Consider the following 16,296-nt stretch of genomic DNA (forward strand, 5'->3'; position numbering starts at 1 on the left):
GCAACAAGGTATCTGGGAGCCATGAATGATTGAGAACGGATGAGTTAATGTTTTGTCTAGTCTTGGATTACTGGGCTGTTTCTTTTTTTAAGTATTTTTCTGAATTACATCGATCTTATATAATACAGTAGTAATTTTTTTTCTACATAGGCATCATTATTTAAAATTTACCAAGGTTTTTCTCTTGATAAACAGTCAAACTGGAGGTAGACAGAAATGAATAAAAAACTGCCTTGTGAAACTTTAGCGTTGCATGACAAAGGGAAGCGGGGTTCCCTTGACCAATGAGCATGGTGGATACATTTGATATTTCCTGGAAGTGGATTGTGGTGGTCTGAAGAGAGACTTTAGTTGCCAATGCTCAGAGTGGTTGGTGACTTGCTGACTGTGGAATGGCGTTTTAAAACAGCACTCAGATGGAGAAAAAAAATCTTAAATACTCTCTAGATTTTGATCCATCGAAAATCCCTAAACTCAAGCTCTCCAAAGATAAGTAATATATGTTGAGATTGATGGCCCCATTCAATTAGGTGTAAGATGGAAGACTACATTTACAAAAGCAATAAGAAATTTAATGCCCAAGAGACTGTGCAGAATGAGCTATATCTGGGATTCCTCACTTTTTGTTTCAATATCAATTGAACCTGATGTCTATCTGAAATCACCTTCAAATCAGAACCTGAAAACACAGATTTCACCATGGAGCATGGAGCCAACCTGAAACTTCAAGGTTGAAAAACTCCTGGAAGAGTAAAAGAAAAGGGAACAGTATGAATTAAACAATCCTATGAAGGTGCAGGAGAATGGGACCAAGGACTCCAAGCTGGAGATGGAGGTCCTGGAGAACCTGCAGGAGCTGAAATGAACCCAGACAGTAACAGACTCATGTGCTCTTTGAGCCAAAGTGACAGAGCTGCCAGAAAGAGGAGGAGGAGGAACAAGGGGAAATGGAGGCCAAGAGGGAGCATGCCTAGAGACAGCCGAGGAAGGCAGACTGCCTGATGAAGATCCAGTCCCTGTGCCTTCCCAGCAGGTCATTCGGTCCAATCCCATAGGCTCTGAGAGGAGGTGCCACAGAGAACTGGGGATAAAGTCAAAGCCAGCAGGCCTGTCGTGATGAAGAAGCAGCAGCTGACCAGACCCTCCGCGGTACATGTGATGGACTTGTGCTCTGACTTCCCACCACCCCAATCCCCCCACCCCAGAAGGGAAGATAGGAGCAACAGCATCTGAAGCATCAGCCTCTTCCTGTGTGTAGGGGGGAAGACCCTGAAGGCCCCTGCCCAGTGGGATCTGACCAGCACCAGGCTAGAGGAGATTTCTTTGATTGTTCAGTGAGCCCAGCAGTATGAAGAGTAGAATTGGAGAGGAAGTAACACTGCCCACAGGTCTTGGGAGGATTCGGTGTTGTGGCACTCTTCCCTCTTTAGGGAATGCCATTGGTTCCTAGTCTAGTGCCCCCATAAGAGCAGTAATGACCCTAAAGAAGATAGTGGGACTAAACCAAGAGTTCCTCTCACCCTGGTGAAGCCCAGGGTCAGAGCAGAATCACTAGGAAGGACAGAGATATGTCTTGCCATCCTGGGAACTTGAGGGTCTTTTTCTCTCCCACAGGGTCATATTTCATTGATTTCTGTTACTGGTATGTCATTGATCACATGCCAAAGAATCATACCTTTCATCAGGGCCTAGTGCTAACTCAGAATCTGTGGTAGGTTTGCCATCCAAAACCCCACACCAAGGTTAGCAGATGGTACTTGATGGCACTTGAACCTATGGAAATTGAATTATAGGACATGATGCTCTCATGACAGGTCACTTCTCTACCCCCCCCCCCCCAACTCCTGACCAAACCTAAGCAACAGATGGGACACATTCCAAGACGAACAATGCTACTGCTGGACAATTCAGGCCAACCCAAAGGTCCCATCCCATTTGCCCCACTCTCCTATCTTACCTTCCTTACCCTCCTTCTCCCCAGTTCTACTAGCCCCACCTGATTTGTATTTTTTAAGTTATTATCTTAAACCAAATAAAACCAAATAGACTTGTAGGGAAAAAAAGCACTGGGATTTAACATAATGCTTTTAGACCTTACTATTCCTCTATCTTTCTGTTTTTGTAACAAACTGCTCCCCCTCTACCTGCTCTGTAGTCCAGCCATACTATTTCTCTCACTGATGTTCCCATTGCTGGGCCCTTATACTGGATACTCCCTATGCCTGGAATACTCTTCCCATCCTCTTAGAGTCCCTGGCTTCTATCAATATTCACTTCAAGCATTACTTTCTTTAGGAGCTTTTTTCCCAGTCCCTATAGTTGCTGGCACCTTCTCCTTAAGGCTAGTTTTACCTGTTTGGTATTTCCTTGTGTATATTGATTTATCTTTGATATATCCTCCCACAGAATGAAAACTCTTGAAGGTTTTTTCCTTCGTATCCCCAGTACTTAGCATAGTGCTATCACATAGTTATCTATTATTAAATGCTTGTTGATGGATTCCTCAAATTGTCTTTTGGGCTGGTTGATAAATCACTAAAGAATGCTACTTTCATTACATTAAAGTCACCAATCTTTCTGGACTCCAGAAAATATTTTCTAACTTCTGCACTGAACTTATATAATCGATCTTGGCTCTGAACTTTTATCTGCTTCCAAAAGTCAAATTTACTCAAAGGATAATGATTTTTCCATTAACATTACTTGAAGATAATAAATTTTTGTTGAAAAAAATGAAAGCTATGATTGAGGATATTCAAAAGAATCTGTAGGAAATTTGAAAGAGATGTTTCAAAATAGATTTGAGTAATAAAGAAGATACAGACTGCCAGGGTAACATCATGTTTCTAAGAGTTATTTGAATATATAAGTTCAGATATGCTTGTTAAAGGAGATTAACATCATTTTACAGTTATACTCCATAATTCTGATGCTATTTAAAACTGGTTTTCATTCAGATGAATTTCTCTGTAAAGATATAATTGACAGATCTGTACAACAATTTTCTTTTTGAAGAAGTCTGTAAGAACTAAACACTTTTTCAAGCAACTCAACCTTTAAAGGCCTGAGAATGATACTACTTTCCATTAGCATTAATACCACAGAACTATTTAACATTTGCTATACCTTAAAAAAAAATTACTTCCAATGGAAATCTAGTTGTAGCAGGTTTGCAACGCCAAAAGCTTAAGGAAGTTCTTAAGTGTATGATTTCTGAATCTCAAAAAATAAACCAAAAAAAAACCCCAAGGCATTGGTAACCTTATTTCTTATTTAGTGAATCTTAAAAAGCAAGTCCCTAATATGTTTGAAGTGCTTCAATAGTAATTTCATAAAATTCATCCTATCTTAGAAATTCTCCTTAGTCAAAGAAAAAGGAAAGATAAAAATGATCTAGCTTTAAATGAATGGATCTTTGTCAAAGCATCTAACTGCAACCATAATATCTAAAGAAGGCAACTGGCTAGACTATACTATTTGAGAAAGCTACTCACTTGAGGATCAAAGTAATATAGACAGTCACCTCTTTTTCCCTCCTAGTTTGAAATTCTATGTCATTCTATATTCTCTCTGTAAATAAAAGCATCAAAGAACAAAGGAAAACAGATTTTTTTAAAGAGGTGTAACTTTTCTTATAGGTTGCTCTCATGGAAGTATTCTTTAAAATAATAAATAAAATAATTTCAAGTGGATCATGAAGCCAAAATTCCAGTTGATCAGTCACCAAGTATTTATTAAGCATTTACTATTTCTCAGCAGGTATCGAGCTATACACATAAAGTGAAACAATCAATACTCACAAGGAACTTATCTTCTAATGAGAGAGACCGCAACTACATAATACATGCATACATAAGTTTATGCATATATATACATGCATATATTTATGTGTATATACAGAATAAATATAAAGAAAATAACTACCACAAGAACAGGATTGAGGAGGAAGTATATTCAAGGTACAGAAGATTACCAGTATAAACAATCCTGGGAAAAGATGGTTTTTAAAAAGAGACTAGAACTTTTAGCAGGCTTTCATGCTTGTTAAATGATTCATATAAAAAAATTTCTCTTTGGATTACCATATTTCCTCATGTATAAGACACACCCTTTTTTTTGAAAAATTTGTGGTCTAAAAACTGGGAGCATCTTACACAGTGGTTATAGATTTTTTTACTTGCATTTCCTACTTTTTTACACTTGTTGTCTGTGCTCATTGTTTTGTATTTGTTACTGGTATAATGGGGTTACATTTTGCCACATTCTGCCCAGAAACGGCTCCTAAAAAGATTTTCAAACAGTGCTAAATTCAAGTTCAAACTGATCCAGTTTGCAAAAGTGAATGGAATCGTATTAATGAACATCAGTTTGATCCCCCTCCAACTGAGAAAGCTACAGGAAGAAGAAACCCTGGAGGCAAGTCAGCAAGATGGCCTGATTTTGAGAGGGAATTGAAGATCTGGACTGAAGAGCAAAAGCAATTGGAATTCCTGTGTCTGTAAAGATGGTCAGCATGAGGCAAGAAGAATTGCTAATGACAAAGAAATAACTGATTTCAAAGGAGGACACAATTATTGCTTCTGGTTTATGAAATGGAATGGATTAAGTGTGTGTCCATGCACCAGACTTGCCCAGGGAGTGCATGTGGTCAACCACAGACCAGAGCACAGGCAGGAGAGCAGTTAGAGCTTCACCTAAGACAGTGATTTGTCATCAAACACAGATGAGGATGAGTTAATGGATGGGAGTTTTAACAGTTATAAGGAGTTATATGAATCTGATGAAGAAAAAAACTTGAAAAAAACTTGAGTTTAATAACTTCATGTAATATATTTTTTTCAAATTTCAGGTGTCAAAATTAAGGTGTGTCTTATACATGGGAGTGTCTTATACATGGGGAAATATGGTATATTTTCTGGAAGGAAATTTCATTTTGTGAAGAGGAAGAATTTATTTATGGAAGAACAGAGTGACAAATTTCTTTTTCTATCAACAATTATTCAGTACCTACTATGTGTAAAATATTATTTGGACCCTGGTTAGACTTTTTTTAATTCTTGTGGTTTTTAATTCTTATTTCTATCCTTCAAAAGATCCATGATTTCACTAGAGTCTCCACCAATGAAGACTGCAATTCCTCCATTCCCAGCAAATGGTTTAGAAGATAATAGCTGAAGCTAAAATATTTTATCACCTAGTGGCCAGACTACTAGCTATAAGCATCTATGAAATTAGCTAGACTAATTCTTGGACAATTAACTGCTAGGTCACTGGGCTTAACCTTTTGAGGTCTTTTGTGAGTATATGTGAGTAGGGGGGGAGGGGGAAGCTGTACTTCACTGGTAGAGTATTCAAGAAGTAATAACTAATTAGACTTAAGATTGTAATGGAGTATTGCCTTTAAGTATTTCAAGGATTGTCACAGAGAAAAGGGATTAGTCTAGTTCTGCTTGTCCATAGAAAGCAGAATTATAAGCAATGAGTACAAGCTATAAAGAGGAAAAATTAATCTTGGTATAAATGAAGATGTTTTTAACAATGAGAACTATTTAAAAGTGGAATGGACCATCTTGGGAGGCTAAGTTCTTTCTTATTTTTAGACTCCAAGCAAAACCTGGTCATTTCCAAGTTACCTTTTCGACTAGATGACTGCTCAAATCCCTTCTAATTATGAAATTCTGCTGAGCTGGGAAATCTGTATATAACTTGGGAAGATTATTTTACCTCTGGAAGTCTTAATTTCCTTGTACATTGATTATATAAAAGATTTAAAATATCTGTATTAGACCAGATGCCATCAAAAGAACTTTTCACCTCAAGATATGAAGCTATGAGTGCTCAGAATCTACAAATATTTCTTAGATATGAAGAAATATCAAAATTGTTTAGTGAACTGTAGAAGTGTGGAACTCACTTAACTGATATAATACTATAATTTAACAAAAGGAAGCCTTGATTCAAACAGGGTTAAGTGACTTGCCCAGTGTGGCACAGTCCTGAGGCTCAGCTCTGACTCCAGGTCTGGCAATGTACCCAGCAGATTTAGATTTTGGACAATAAGGGATTCCCATAATTCTTGGGGCCTCAAGAATTCAGGATAAAAACAACAAAAATCATTAATGGATTTGGAAAAAAAGGCCAATGAGAAAAGGTCAATAAGAACTGGATTCATTTGTTTTGCATAAAAAGTTTAAGAAGTTAAGAATTTTCTAATATAGATAGAATATCCTAAGTATCCTGATAAGGATGAGAGCTATAAGAATGAATCTAAACTATAAGAGGTACTTAACTTCAACATCAGAAAGAATAAATATTAAGGTTAAGGTTTGGAGAACACATTACTAAAACAGATTATGGTATGATCCCTTGATTTTTAGGTGAATTTTAGAATCAGTAAGAACAAATAGCAGCAAATGAAGTGATTTATGTTTAGGACTTACTGAATTCTAGGCTGGACTATATAACTTTCTGACATTCAATATAGACCAAACTCTACAAGACTGCTTCATTGTGCTGTTTAGAGGATAAATTTTAGACCATCAAGTGATTTTATGTCTTTTTGTATCAAAAGAATCTATATGTCAATGATTATCATATAGCCATTAAAGTTTTATGGAGTAAACTTCAAAGATTATTTTATCTAGAGAAGGTATAAATATATATCCGTATATATACCTAGAGGGTTTATTGAGATGAACTTTTAACCTGCTACAACCAAAAAGTCAGATTTATTTACCTCTTCATTTTTACCACCAGTACCACAATCACCAGTACTGCTACCACCCAACATTTGTGTCAGGCAGTATACTAAGCACTTTACTAATAATATCCCTAGGAAGTAAGTTCTATTATCATCATCTCCATTTTACAGATGGGAAAACTGAGGCAGACAGATGAGAAAACTATGCAGCTCACATGAGGACATAAAGCAGATGTTCGAATTTAGATTTGAACTCAGATTTTTCTGACTCCAAATCTGGCACTTTATCCACTGTACCACCTAGGTACTTCAACTCCAAAACTTTCATTCACTGATAAGAATTTTAGTTAAATATCATTATGATAAACCATGATGAGCCTTATCTACTTCTAGGATGCAACAGAAGCAAGCTGCTATATCTGTACCACAGAGAAAAGATAGCATAGCATAGCATAGCATAGCATAGCATAGCATAGCATAGCATAGCATAGCATGGGGTGGTAAAGTAGAATGGACTATAATGGCAGGTTTGGAAGGTTCCTCACAAAAGTAAAACTAAAGTCACTTTACTGGGGAACAAAGTTTAGAGAATATAAATTACTATGACATTCTAGGTCATTCCTGGCTGGAAGAAAGAATACTGGTCAAATACTGGGCTGTGAGAACAGAAATGCCAGGTTCCCCCTGTGTGTCCCATCATCCTTTTATACCCCCTGCCAGTGTTCAGGTGAAGAGTTGAATGTATAAGATAGGTATCAAAGATAATTTAAACCAAGATGCATCAAATAATAAATTTAAATTATCAATTAAATTCAATTAAGGTAGAATCTTAACTGTTCATTGATTCTTAAAAACCTGACAGACTCAAATAATTGTTAAGAACTTAAAATGGAGAAAGGTTCTAATATGTCATAAAAAAGGTAACAAAAAGTCTTTTTTTAATAGACTAGGATCAAATAGAGGACAAAACTTGCCTTTTTGATCTATGCAAATAAACTTCTTTAAAATGTCAGAGATATTAGAAAGTACGAAGTCATTGTTACTAAAAAGTATATATATTGAGAATTTGATGATTTAGCAAATTAGTTATTAATACTCAAACTTTACTGAATGCTAATTTTATGACATTATATGAGTAATAGCATATTTATCATAAGTTGAGGATCAATTTTCAATAAATTAGCATCTAAAGTACATGTTTTGTATGATTTAGCAACAATAAGAAGGGTGTTCTTCCTGATGTCAATTCTGCTAAAATCCAGGAGAAAATATGGATTTCTAAATCCTTCTGGCCAAACTCATCTTCTTTGGGGGTGATAAAATCAATTAACCTTGCAAAAGGAAGGTTAAAAGAATATCTATGTACTTTATTCTCACAGCATGTGAGAGAATGGACAGAAGTTATGAGTGATCTGCTGCTGGGGTTCAGGGAAAGCACATACCAGCAGATGATCAGCTCTCTAACTAAAATTTGGCAAAGAAACATTCTGCGGTTTCTTCAGATGACAGCATCATAATTCATTTAACCCCTCTACCTCTTCAAAAAAGGCCAAAACCTCATAGGAAATGTGAGCATTGACATTTCTACCCAGGATCAAAAATTGACTATTTTGCAAAAAATTGAAAACAAAACAGCTAATATTATATAAATATATATATATTTTTTATACACACACACACACACACACACACACACACACACGATAATGTGTTGAAAGAAGTCAGCTGCTGAACTGATCAATGACATAATCTGTCATTTTTTTCATATTCTGAGGGATAAGATAAAAATGAATATGTTTGTTCTGGCAGATACTCATGCAAATATAATAAAAACCAAGTAAGTGTTATAGATCTTTCTTGCATCAATTTACAGATTTTTACCCCAAAGATTTATACTGAACACTGGTGCTTTTAACTCTAAGTCTGATTACACTTTTAGCTGATTTTCAGGCTGTTAAAAACTAGCTTAAGGGCTATCTAGAAGATAGGATTTCTGTGCTTTCTAAAAAATGCTAAACCTTCTTTATCACTTTGTATTCAGTCATGAACTCAGCTGCACAAGCCAAACGTAAAGATTTTATGGGCCAATCCATCATGAGAATTCGTGAACAAGAATACAAGTCTACTCATGCAGGCACTAAGAATGATTTCCATTTTTATGAATGAAAAAGAGCCCTGCATAAACATTCTTTATTTAAAGTTTAAAAAGAAGGAAGATGAAAAACAAAATGGAGACATTTTTATTTTATATGTCATTATCTTGTAAGAGGGGTTTAGTAAGGACTGTGGTTTATAAGATTCCCAGGATAGTACTTCCTTCTTTGCATTAAGTACATCAATGAAATTTATGTCTTCTGACCTAATACTAGATGCCAAAAAGTACAACAGCAACAGCTTTCTGGAAAAATTAATTTAAAATTATGATGTTAACAAAAGTACTTTAGGAAGCCCCTAGAATTGACATGCATACAGATGTACATGTATTTAGAGTACCAGGATCAAGTTATCTGAATATAGCACTTGAAATATACTTTGAAAATAATTCAATGATACATATTTTATTTTTCTCCCCTGTCACTTTGTGAATTTCCAAATTAAAGCATATCTATGTATAATATTAAATTTAATAGTATCCAAATCCTGGTACTTGAATTAGGAATAAAAAAACCCCAACACACCTTTTCATTTTTCTTTGGCTAAAATTAAAGAAAAAAAAATAGTTAAATTATTTAGTGTGAAAATGATTAGGGTAAGCACCTTGGAGAGAAGAAAAGGCCTCAGATGCTGCACGTACAACATTTTCTGACTCTGATGAAAGGAAGGAGGCTGTGATGCAGTTAATCCACTGGTAACCATTTGGAGATTTTTCCGAACACTCTAATTTCTTACCTGGAAAAGAGAAATCCAAAAGAATTAGATTAAAACTTAATTAATAAAATATTTCAAAATAAAATGCCCAGAAAAATGTCACATCTTAAAATAAATTTTTTGTTAGAATATCATACTAAATCACAAATTTATCCACTCAAAGACTGACAATACAATATAGTCAATATTTTAAAAATATTTCAAGTTTTTTTGTTTAAAATATAATTTTACAGAATTCCATTGTAATCTAACAGGTGAAAATGACAAAGCACAGAAGTGAAAGAAGGTATTAAAAATAAAGTTTCTTAATTTAAAATATAGGATTAAAATTATTTTAAAAATCTGCCCCAAATCTAGAAGTAACCACTTGAGAGTTTTGCTAGGAATAAATAATTATTTTCTTTTTTTCTAAGTACCAAGACACTGTGATATCTGCAAAAATCAGGTTTGCATTACTGCATATATATATATATATATATATATATATATATACATATTGCCTCAAAAATCAAAAGATAGTAAATAATCAGAAATCCAGAATTCTCCATTTATGAATTAGTTTTGCTACATGAACAAGCATTACATTAGGAGAAGTGAATTAAGAGGTTAATTTATGCAACTACAAATTCAATTATATTTTGGAGAAATTCAATTCCAAAACTATTCACAATAAGAGGATTAATTAACTGAGAGAATTCTAGAATTAAAAAGAACTTTAGAGATCATCTAATACAACCATCATTTTTCAGTTTCCCATGTGAAACACAGAGAACATAAGTAATTTTTTGACAAGGTTATTAAGTACTAGAGCAAAATTAGAAATCAATTTTGTTTCAATGATCTTTTTTATGTAACATATTATCTTCCATATTACCATGCCAATACTGAAAAGAAATCAATTACTGCATTTAACAATAAGTTTTGTAATAAAGTAGGCAAATTTCCAAAAGTTCCAAAATTTGCAGGTGATTTTTCCCCTGACTTTTGTAAAACTTCCTTGCAAAACAAGGAAGACTGGTTTTTTCAAACTTTTAACCAAGTATCACTTTTTTTTTAGGTTTTTGCAAGGCAAATGGGGTTAAGTGGCTTGCCCAAGGCCACACAGCTAGGTAATTATCAAGTGTCTGAGACCGCATTTGAACTCAGTTACTCCTGACTCCAGGGCTGGTGCTTTATCCACTACGCCACCTAGCTGCCCCTCAAGTACCACTTTCAAATAGGTTTCTCACTACCTTAAAAAAAATGAAGACAATTCATATTCAAAAAAGCAAATATTCACCACCTAACTACAAGTTTAATCCATCTAATTTTAAAATTGTCCACATATAGAACATATGCACAAATAGTGTGATCAAATTTAGTTGGAAATAGTTTATTGGAATCATTTTTGTTGACTTGGGTATATTTTTCACTTTCCAAAAGTTGAGAATTGATGGGTTTTTTTTTTTTGTTTGTTTTTGTGGGTAGATTTGGGAAGATGGCTTAAATAGTAACCCAAAGGAAAAGCAGTAGGGTAACACCTGCACACATGTTATAAGTATATATTTGTTTATATAATACATATACATGTAAGACATGGAATAACATATGAAATGAAGCAAACAAGAATAGATTAGTAAACAGCTAAATATAAGCAATTAACATATAAACTCACAGTACTGTAAAAATGGGGGATGCAATGATGTCCAGATGGGAGGTGGGATTTCATCCTGGTTGTTTTCTTCTGCTATAGCAGAAATATGATCCTCATTACATTCCATCTCACATGAGCAATTAATTGCAAAATGTTTGTCTGGAGATGTCAACTGCTGGGGGATTATGCAGAAGATGAGACAGAAATGATACATCAGGAAATTAATAAAAGCAAATAAAGCTAAAATGGTAAATATTATGAATAGAAAATGCAAAAAGAAGAGTTTCCATGGTAGACATGTAATACTTGGCAAATGGAAAGAAGTAGATTTTAGTATTATAATATTGGTAATGGCAGATAAAATAATGAAAGCAGCACTAGTCTGTAATAATGCAATATTGTTGTTACTCAGACATTTTCAGTTTTTTCCTTACTCTTCATGACCTCGTTTGGGGTTTTCTTGGCAAAGATACTGAACTAGTTTGTCATTTCCTTCTCCATCTCATTTTACAGATGAGAAAAATGAGGCAAACAGGGATAAGTAACTTGTCCAGGGTCAGATCACTAGTAAGTGTCTTAGACCATTGTGAATATGAGTATTCCTCACCTCAGACCTAGCATTCTATCTGTTGTGCCAATGCCTTATTACATGCTCTTTATACAACAGGGATCACACAGAAAGCTATCATTCAGAGATGAGAAGTAGAAAATCATAAAGCATCTTGTTAGTAATTATGGACCAGAGTGGTTATCTTTTGGGCTTGGGGTCATTTTCCCTCTTTATTCAAGGAATTCTATATTTAGTTCATGCTCTTCCTATCCCCCTTATCCTTGTTTTTATATAAAAGGACCTTAATGTCCTAGTGCTTTAATTTCCTCAAACTTTATGACCTGATCCTCCATTCTATATTAGGCATGCATAGGAATGGTCATATCTTTGATTGTGCCATCATCCACAAGTTTTCTACTTCCTTTCTGAAATTCTCTTATGTGATTATAATCTCTCATTGCTCCATGGATTTAATATTTATCTTCACCTGACCTCCAATCCCTCCATTTAGAATTTTCTCAAGTCATTATCATCTCTGTTCTGACTTTTCTTTCTTTTTTCTAAATCAAAACACTGTAACCTTACATTTCCCAATCTGTGCTCAATACAAATTTAGATAATTTAACTTCAAATGTGTCCTAATTGTAGCAAGTAATCCTTTTACTTCTAATGGATTCTCTATCCCTCCAATCAAGGTATCAATTTCAAACCTTCTCACCTCCCTTCAAATCTTAAACAAATCTTCCCCTCTCAGCTATGGTCCTCATCTGATGCGTTACTGAGATAATAGTTTTTGTTGTGAGCTCCATCTTCTCCCTTTTTTCTCGACCCCCTCATTCTTAATCCTCTTTTCCTAAAATATTTAATGAAAGCAGCCCTTCTCCTTGTCAAAGACAACCCTTTGACATGTGCTATTGATTCTATCTCTGTCTTCTTTTAACAATTTTCCTTCTTTTATGCTTTATGACTATATACTGGTTCTTTAACTGCTACCTACAAATATACTCATATCCACCCATCTTTAAAAAAAAAAACATTGGAAGGCCTTATTGTTTCATCAAGTTATCAATAGTATCTATGCTTCCATAGCCAATCTCCTAGAAAAATGATTTTTCACTTCACTCAACATTCTCTTCCTGTTCTTCAACCTTTATCATTTTAATTTTTTTTTAGATTTTTTTTTCAAGGCGATGGGGGTTAAGTGGCTTGCTCAAGGCCACACAGCTAGGTAATTATTAAGTGTCTGAGGTAGGATTTGAACCCAGGTATTCCTGACTCCAAGGCCAGTTCTCTATCCACTACACCACCTAGCTGCCCCTGTCATTTTAATTTTGACAATTATTCAACTGGCACTTTACCCTCTAAAGTTATCAATATTCCCTTAAATGACAAATTTATTGAACTTTTCACAATCAACAATCCTCTTTTCTTCCTGTATACTTTATACTCTGCATTTTCATGATACCACTCTCCTATATATTTGACTACTCCCAAAGTTTTTGCTGGATTTTCATAGAAATAGCTTCTTTTAATTGTGTAAAATTTAATTTTAATTAAGGGCTCCATCCTGGGCCTCCTTTTCTCTACATTTTCTGACACTCATCATTTCCCCCAGGTTTACTCCCACAGTTATCTCTTTGCAGAAGACTCAGATCTACACATCCGGTTGTAATTTTTTTTTCAAGCTTCAGTTCCACATCAAAAACTGTTTATTAAACATTTTAAACTTGGTGTCCCATAAACATCCCAAACTCAAATGGTCTAAAATAGAATTCAATTTCTCACTCTCTCTCTCTCAGTCCATGTAGTTCAACAGTTGACAAAGCTTGCTGCATTGTCAACAATATTTCCCATATTAATGCTCCTTCTTAGTATTGACCTAGTTATTCACTCCTTAGTTCAGGTTCTCTTACTTGGACTATTACAATAAGCACCTAATTAGTCTTCTAATCAAGTCTCTCCTAGTCTAATTCATCTTACACAGCCATTAAATTGATTTTTCTAAAGCATAGTTTTAACCATGTCACTTTCCTATTCAATAAATTCCAGATGCTCCCTACTGCTTCTAGGATAAAATGTAAACACCTCTCTTTGCTTATTAAAATAGTCCTTCAAAACCTGACCCCAATCTACCTTTCCAGTTTTATTATTCCCTGCACTCTATAACCTCGCTGAACTGGTTGTTATGCTGTTCCTCATATAGGACTTTCCAGTTCTCAAACCTTTCCTTCTCTCAGTGTTTTTGTCCAGACCATATTCCTTGATCCATCCCTAGAATGCAACACCTACTCAGTTTCATTTCTTAGAATTCCTTTCTTCCCTAAATACTGGGCTCAAGTCTTAGTAGACTAATTTAAGTAGACCAACTTCTACATGAAGTCTTTTCTTATTTCTTTTGTTGCTTGTGGCTTGCCTACTAAATATAAAAGTTTCTATTTTCTAATATTTATATGGATTTTAGAATGTAAACTGCTTGAGAAGGGATGATCTTATTTTGTCTTTGCAGTTCCTGAACATAGCATAGTGCCCATTATAAAACTGGAACTTAATAAATAAATGTGTGTTCAACTATATGCTATGCCAAGCCATTATAAGAAATACACAAGTACCATAATTAAAACAAATATATCCAAAGAGATAAATTATGCATCACAGTGAATAAAGTGCCTTGAGTCAAGAAAACTTACCTTCCTGAATTCAAATCTGGTCTCAGCCACTTACTAGCTATGTGACCCTGGGTAAATCACTTAACAGTCTGTGTGCTTCCTCATCTAGAATATTAGCTGGTGAAGGAAATAGCAAACCATTGCTGTATTTTTGCCAAAAGAACTCCAAATGGGGTCATATAGTATTGGACGTGACTGAAAAATGGCTGAACAATAACAAAAGGGGATAAAAGAACTTAGAAGACTGGTTATTATCTATAAAATAATGAATTTATTTTTCTTCCATGTTTTCTGTCCTGAAATACCAAGCTTGGTTTCAAACTACTTCAAAGATTTAATGTAAACTGACTCCCAATTTTTAATTCCTTTTACCTTAAATCCATCAAATTTTATACCTTTAAAGAATGGTAGGAGAACTGATATGATATCCTGTAAACTGTAGAGGATTGTGATTCTGAGTAATGTGTAATTTTCACAATAAAGAAGCAGATCTACAGATAAACTTGAAAGATCTCTTAGTTTTTTTTGAATATATAACAATTTTTCATTATAATAAAGAGCTTCCAGGAGGGAATGCAGTTTGATATTTTTGTACCTCATGATCTTAAGAGAGTTGCCTGAGAGTACTAATAGATTAGTAAACTTGCTAGAATGTGTCAATACCATAACTCAGAAATAAATATTACTATTTCAAATCATCACTTGTGCTCCACAATGAAGTTTGAATGAAAGCAGGAAAACTCACATAGCATACAGTTTTTATAGTAACAAAACTCGAGGGGTGCAATCAAATTTGTTCTCTTCAAACTCTGAAAGTTTTCTTTTAAATTTAGGTTCTTATCTCTATTTTAGTGATTCTCGTCACATATTCAAAGTGTAAATCCTTCTTTAATGTATACAAAGAAAGTTCTCAAATTGCTACATAAATTACTCTATAGCACCCTACTGCAGAAAACATTTATGGATTGGTCATTTGCCCTTTCTGAATAGTGAAGGAGGGAAGGAGGTAGCTCTGTATCTTGTAAATACTATTATCTTCAACCATTGATAACTTGGAGTAAGCTATCTAACTGCATTCTTAGGAAATAGAATAATAATCTCTGAGTACTATTTTTTAAATGTCCAATGAATTATAGTCTAATAACTAAATAAGTTATTTATTTAGTTATTAGACTAAACCACTCCTTGCAATTTTATTTTCAAGGTCTTTCCTCATGCCCACGGAATGAAGCTGCCCACAATAATAAACACTGTTACAAGAAGATAATTTTACTACTTTATAGTTATTTATATACACTCAGAAAAATTATTTCAAAAACACACGTGTACATATATAGATGTGAATTTAAAGAAGAATGATTTGAAAAACTACAGATGGAAATCAATTTCATCATTGTTATATCAAATGCATAGCAACCTTATGTTCAATTGAATATTTCACAAAATACAAGGAAGAACAAAGTGGTCATTTGCTAGTCTGGAATAAAATCAATGACATTAGATAATTTTAAAAATCAATGACAATAGATAATTTTAAAGTTAGCTTTGACAAAAGGAAGCAAAGCCAAAATCAATTCTAAAATCAAAAGAGAATAAAAAAAATCTCTTTCTACCCTGTAATCTGATTTGTCTACCCAACAATCTATTTACTTGAAAAATTCAAAGGAAGGAGACAGACTAACTAGAGTTATACAGAGATTTTAACTGTTACCATTCCATATGTTTAATAACAATTATTTTTGTCTAATGCAGGCTATGCTTCCCACAGCAAAGCCTGAGGTCAACTATAATGATGTATTTCCAACACCAAAATCTGTCATACTAAAATGTGTATATAATTTGGAGAGGTTTATGATCTCAGTTCATGATAAAGGGTTAG

The 16,296-nt window shown here is 34.2% G+C and overlaps 1 protein-coding gene across 5 annotated transcripts in view; it reads right to left on the reverse strand.

The window, feature by feature from the left end:
* Positions 1–16,296, reverse strand: part of DPH6 (diphthamine biosynthesis 6) — a 505,514-nt gene that overhangs the window by 229,206 nt on the left and 260,012 nt on the right. For 4 of the 5 annotated variants that reach the window (XM_074235050.1, XM_074235048.1, XM_074235051.1 and 1 more), the window contains exons 9-10: positions 11,223–11,376; positions 9,458–9,589 (exon numbers count right to left, since the gene is read on the reverse strand). In XM_074235050.1, the coding sequence (XP_074091151.1) occupies positions 9,458–9,589; positions 11,223–11,376 (286 nt within the window). The remainder of the gene's footprint in view (positions 1–9,457; positions 9,590–11,222; positions 11,377–16,296) is intronic. The other variant, XM_074235049.1, reaches the window with a different exon arrangement.

The sequence above is a fragment of the Macrotis lagotis genome, chromosome 4 (genome assembly GCF_037893015.1).
Source record: "Macrotis lagotis isolate mMagLag1 chromosome 4, bilby.v1.9.chrom.fasta, whole genome shotgun sequence".
In the NCBI taxonomy this organism is placed as follows: Eukaryota; Metazoa; Chordata; class Mammalia; order Peramelemorphia; family Peramelidae; genus Macrotis; species Macrotis lagotis.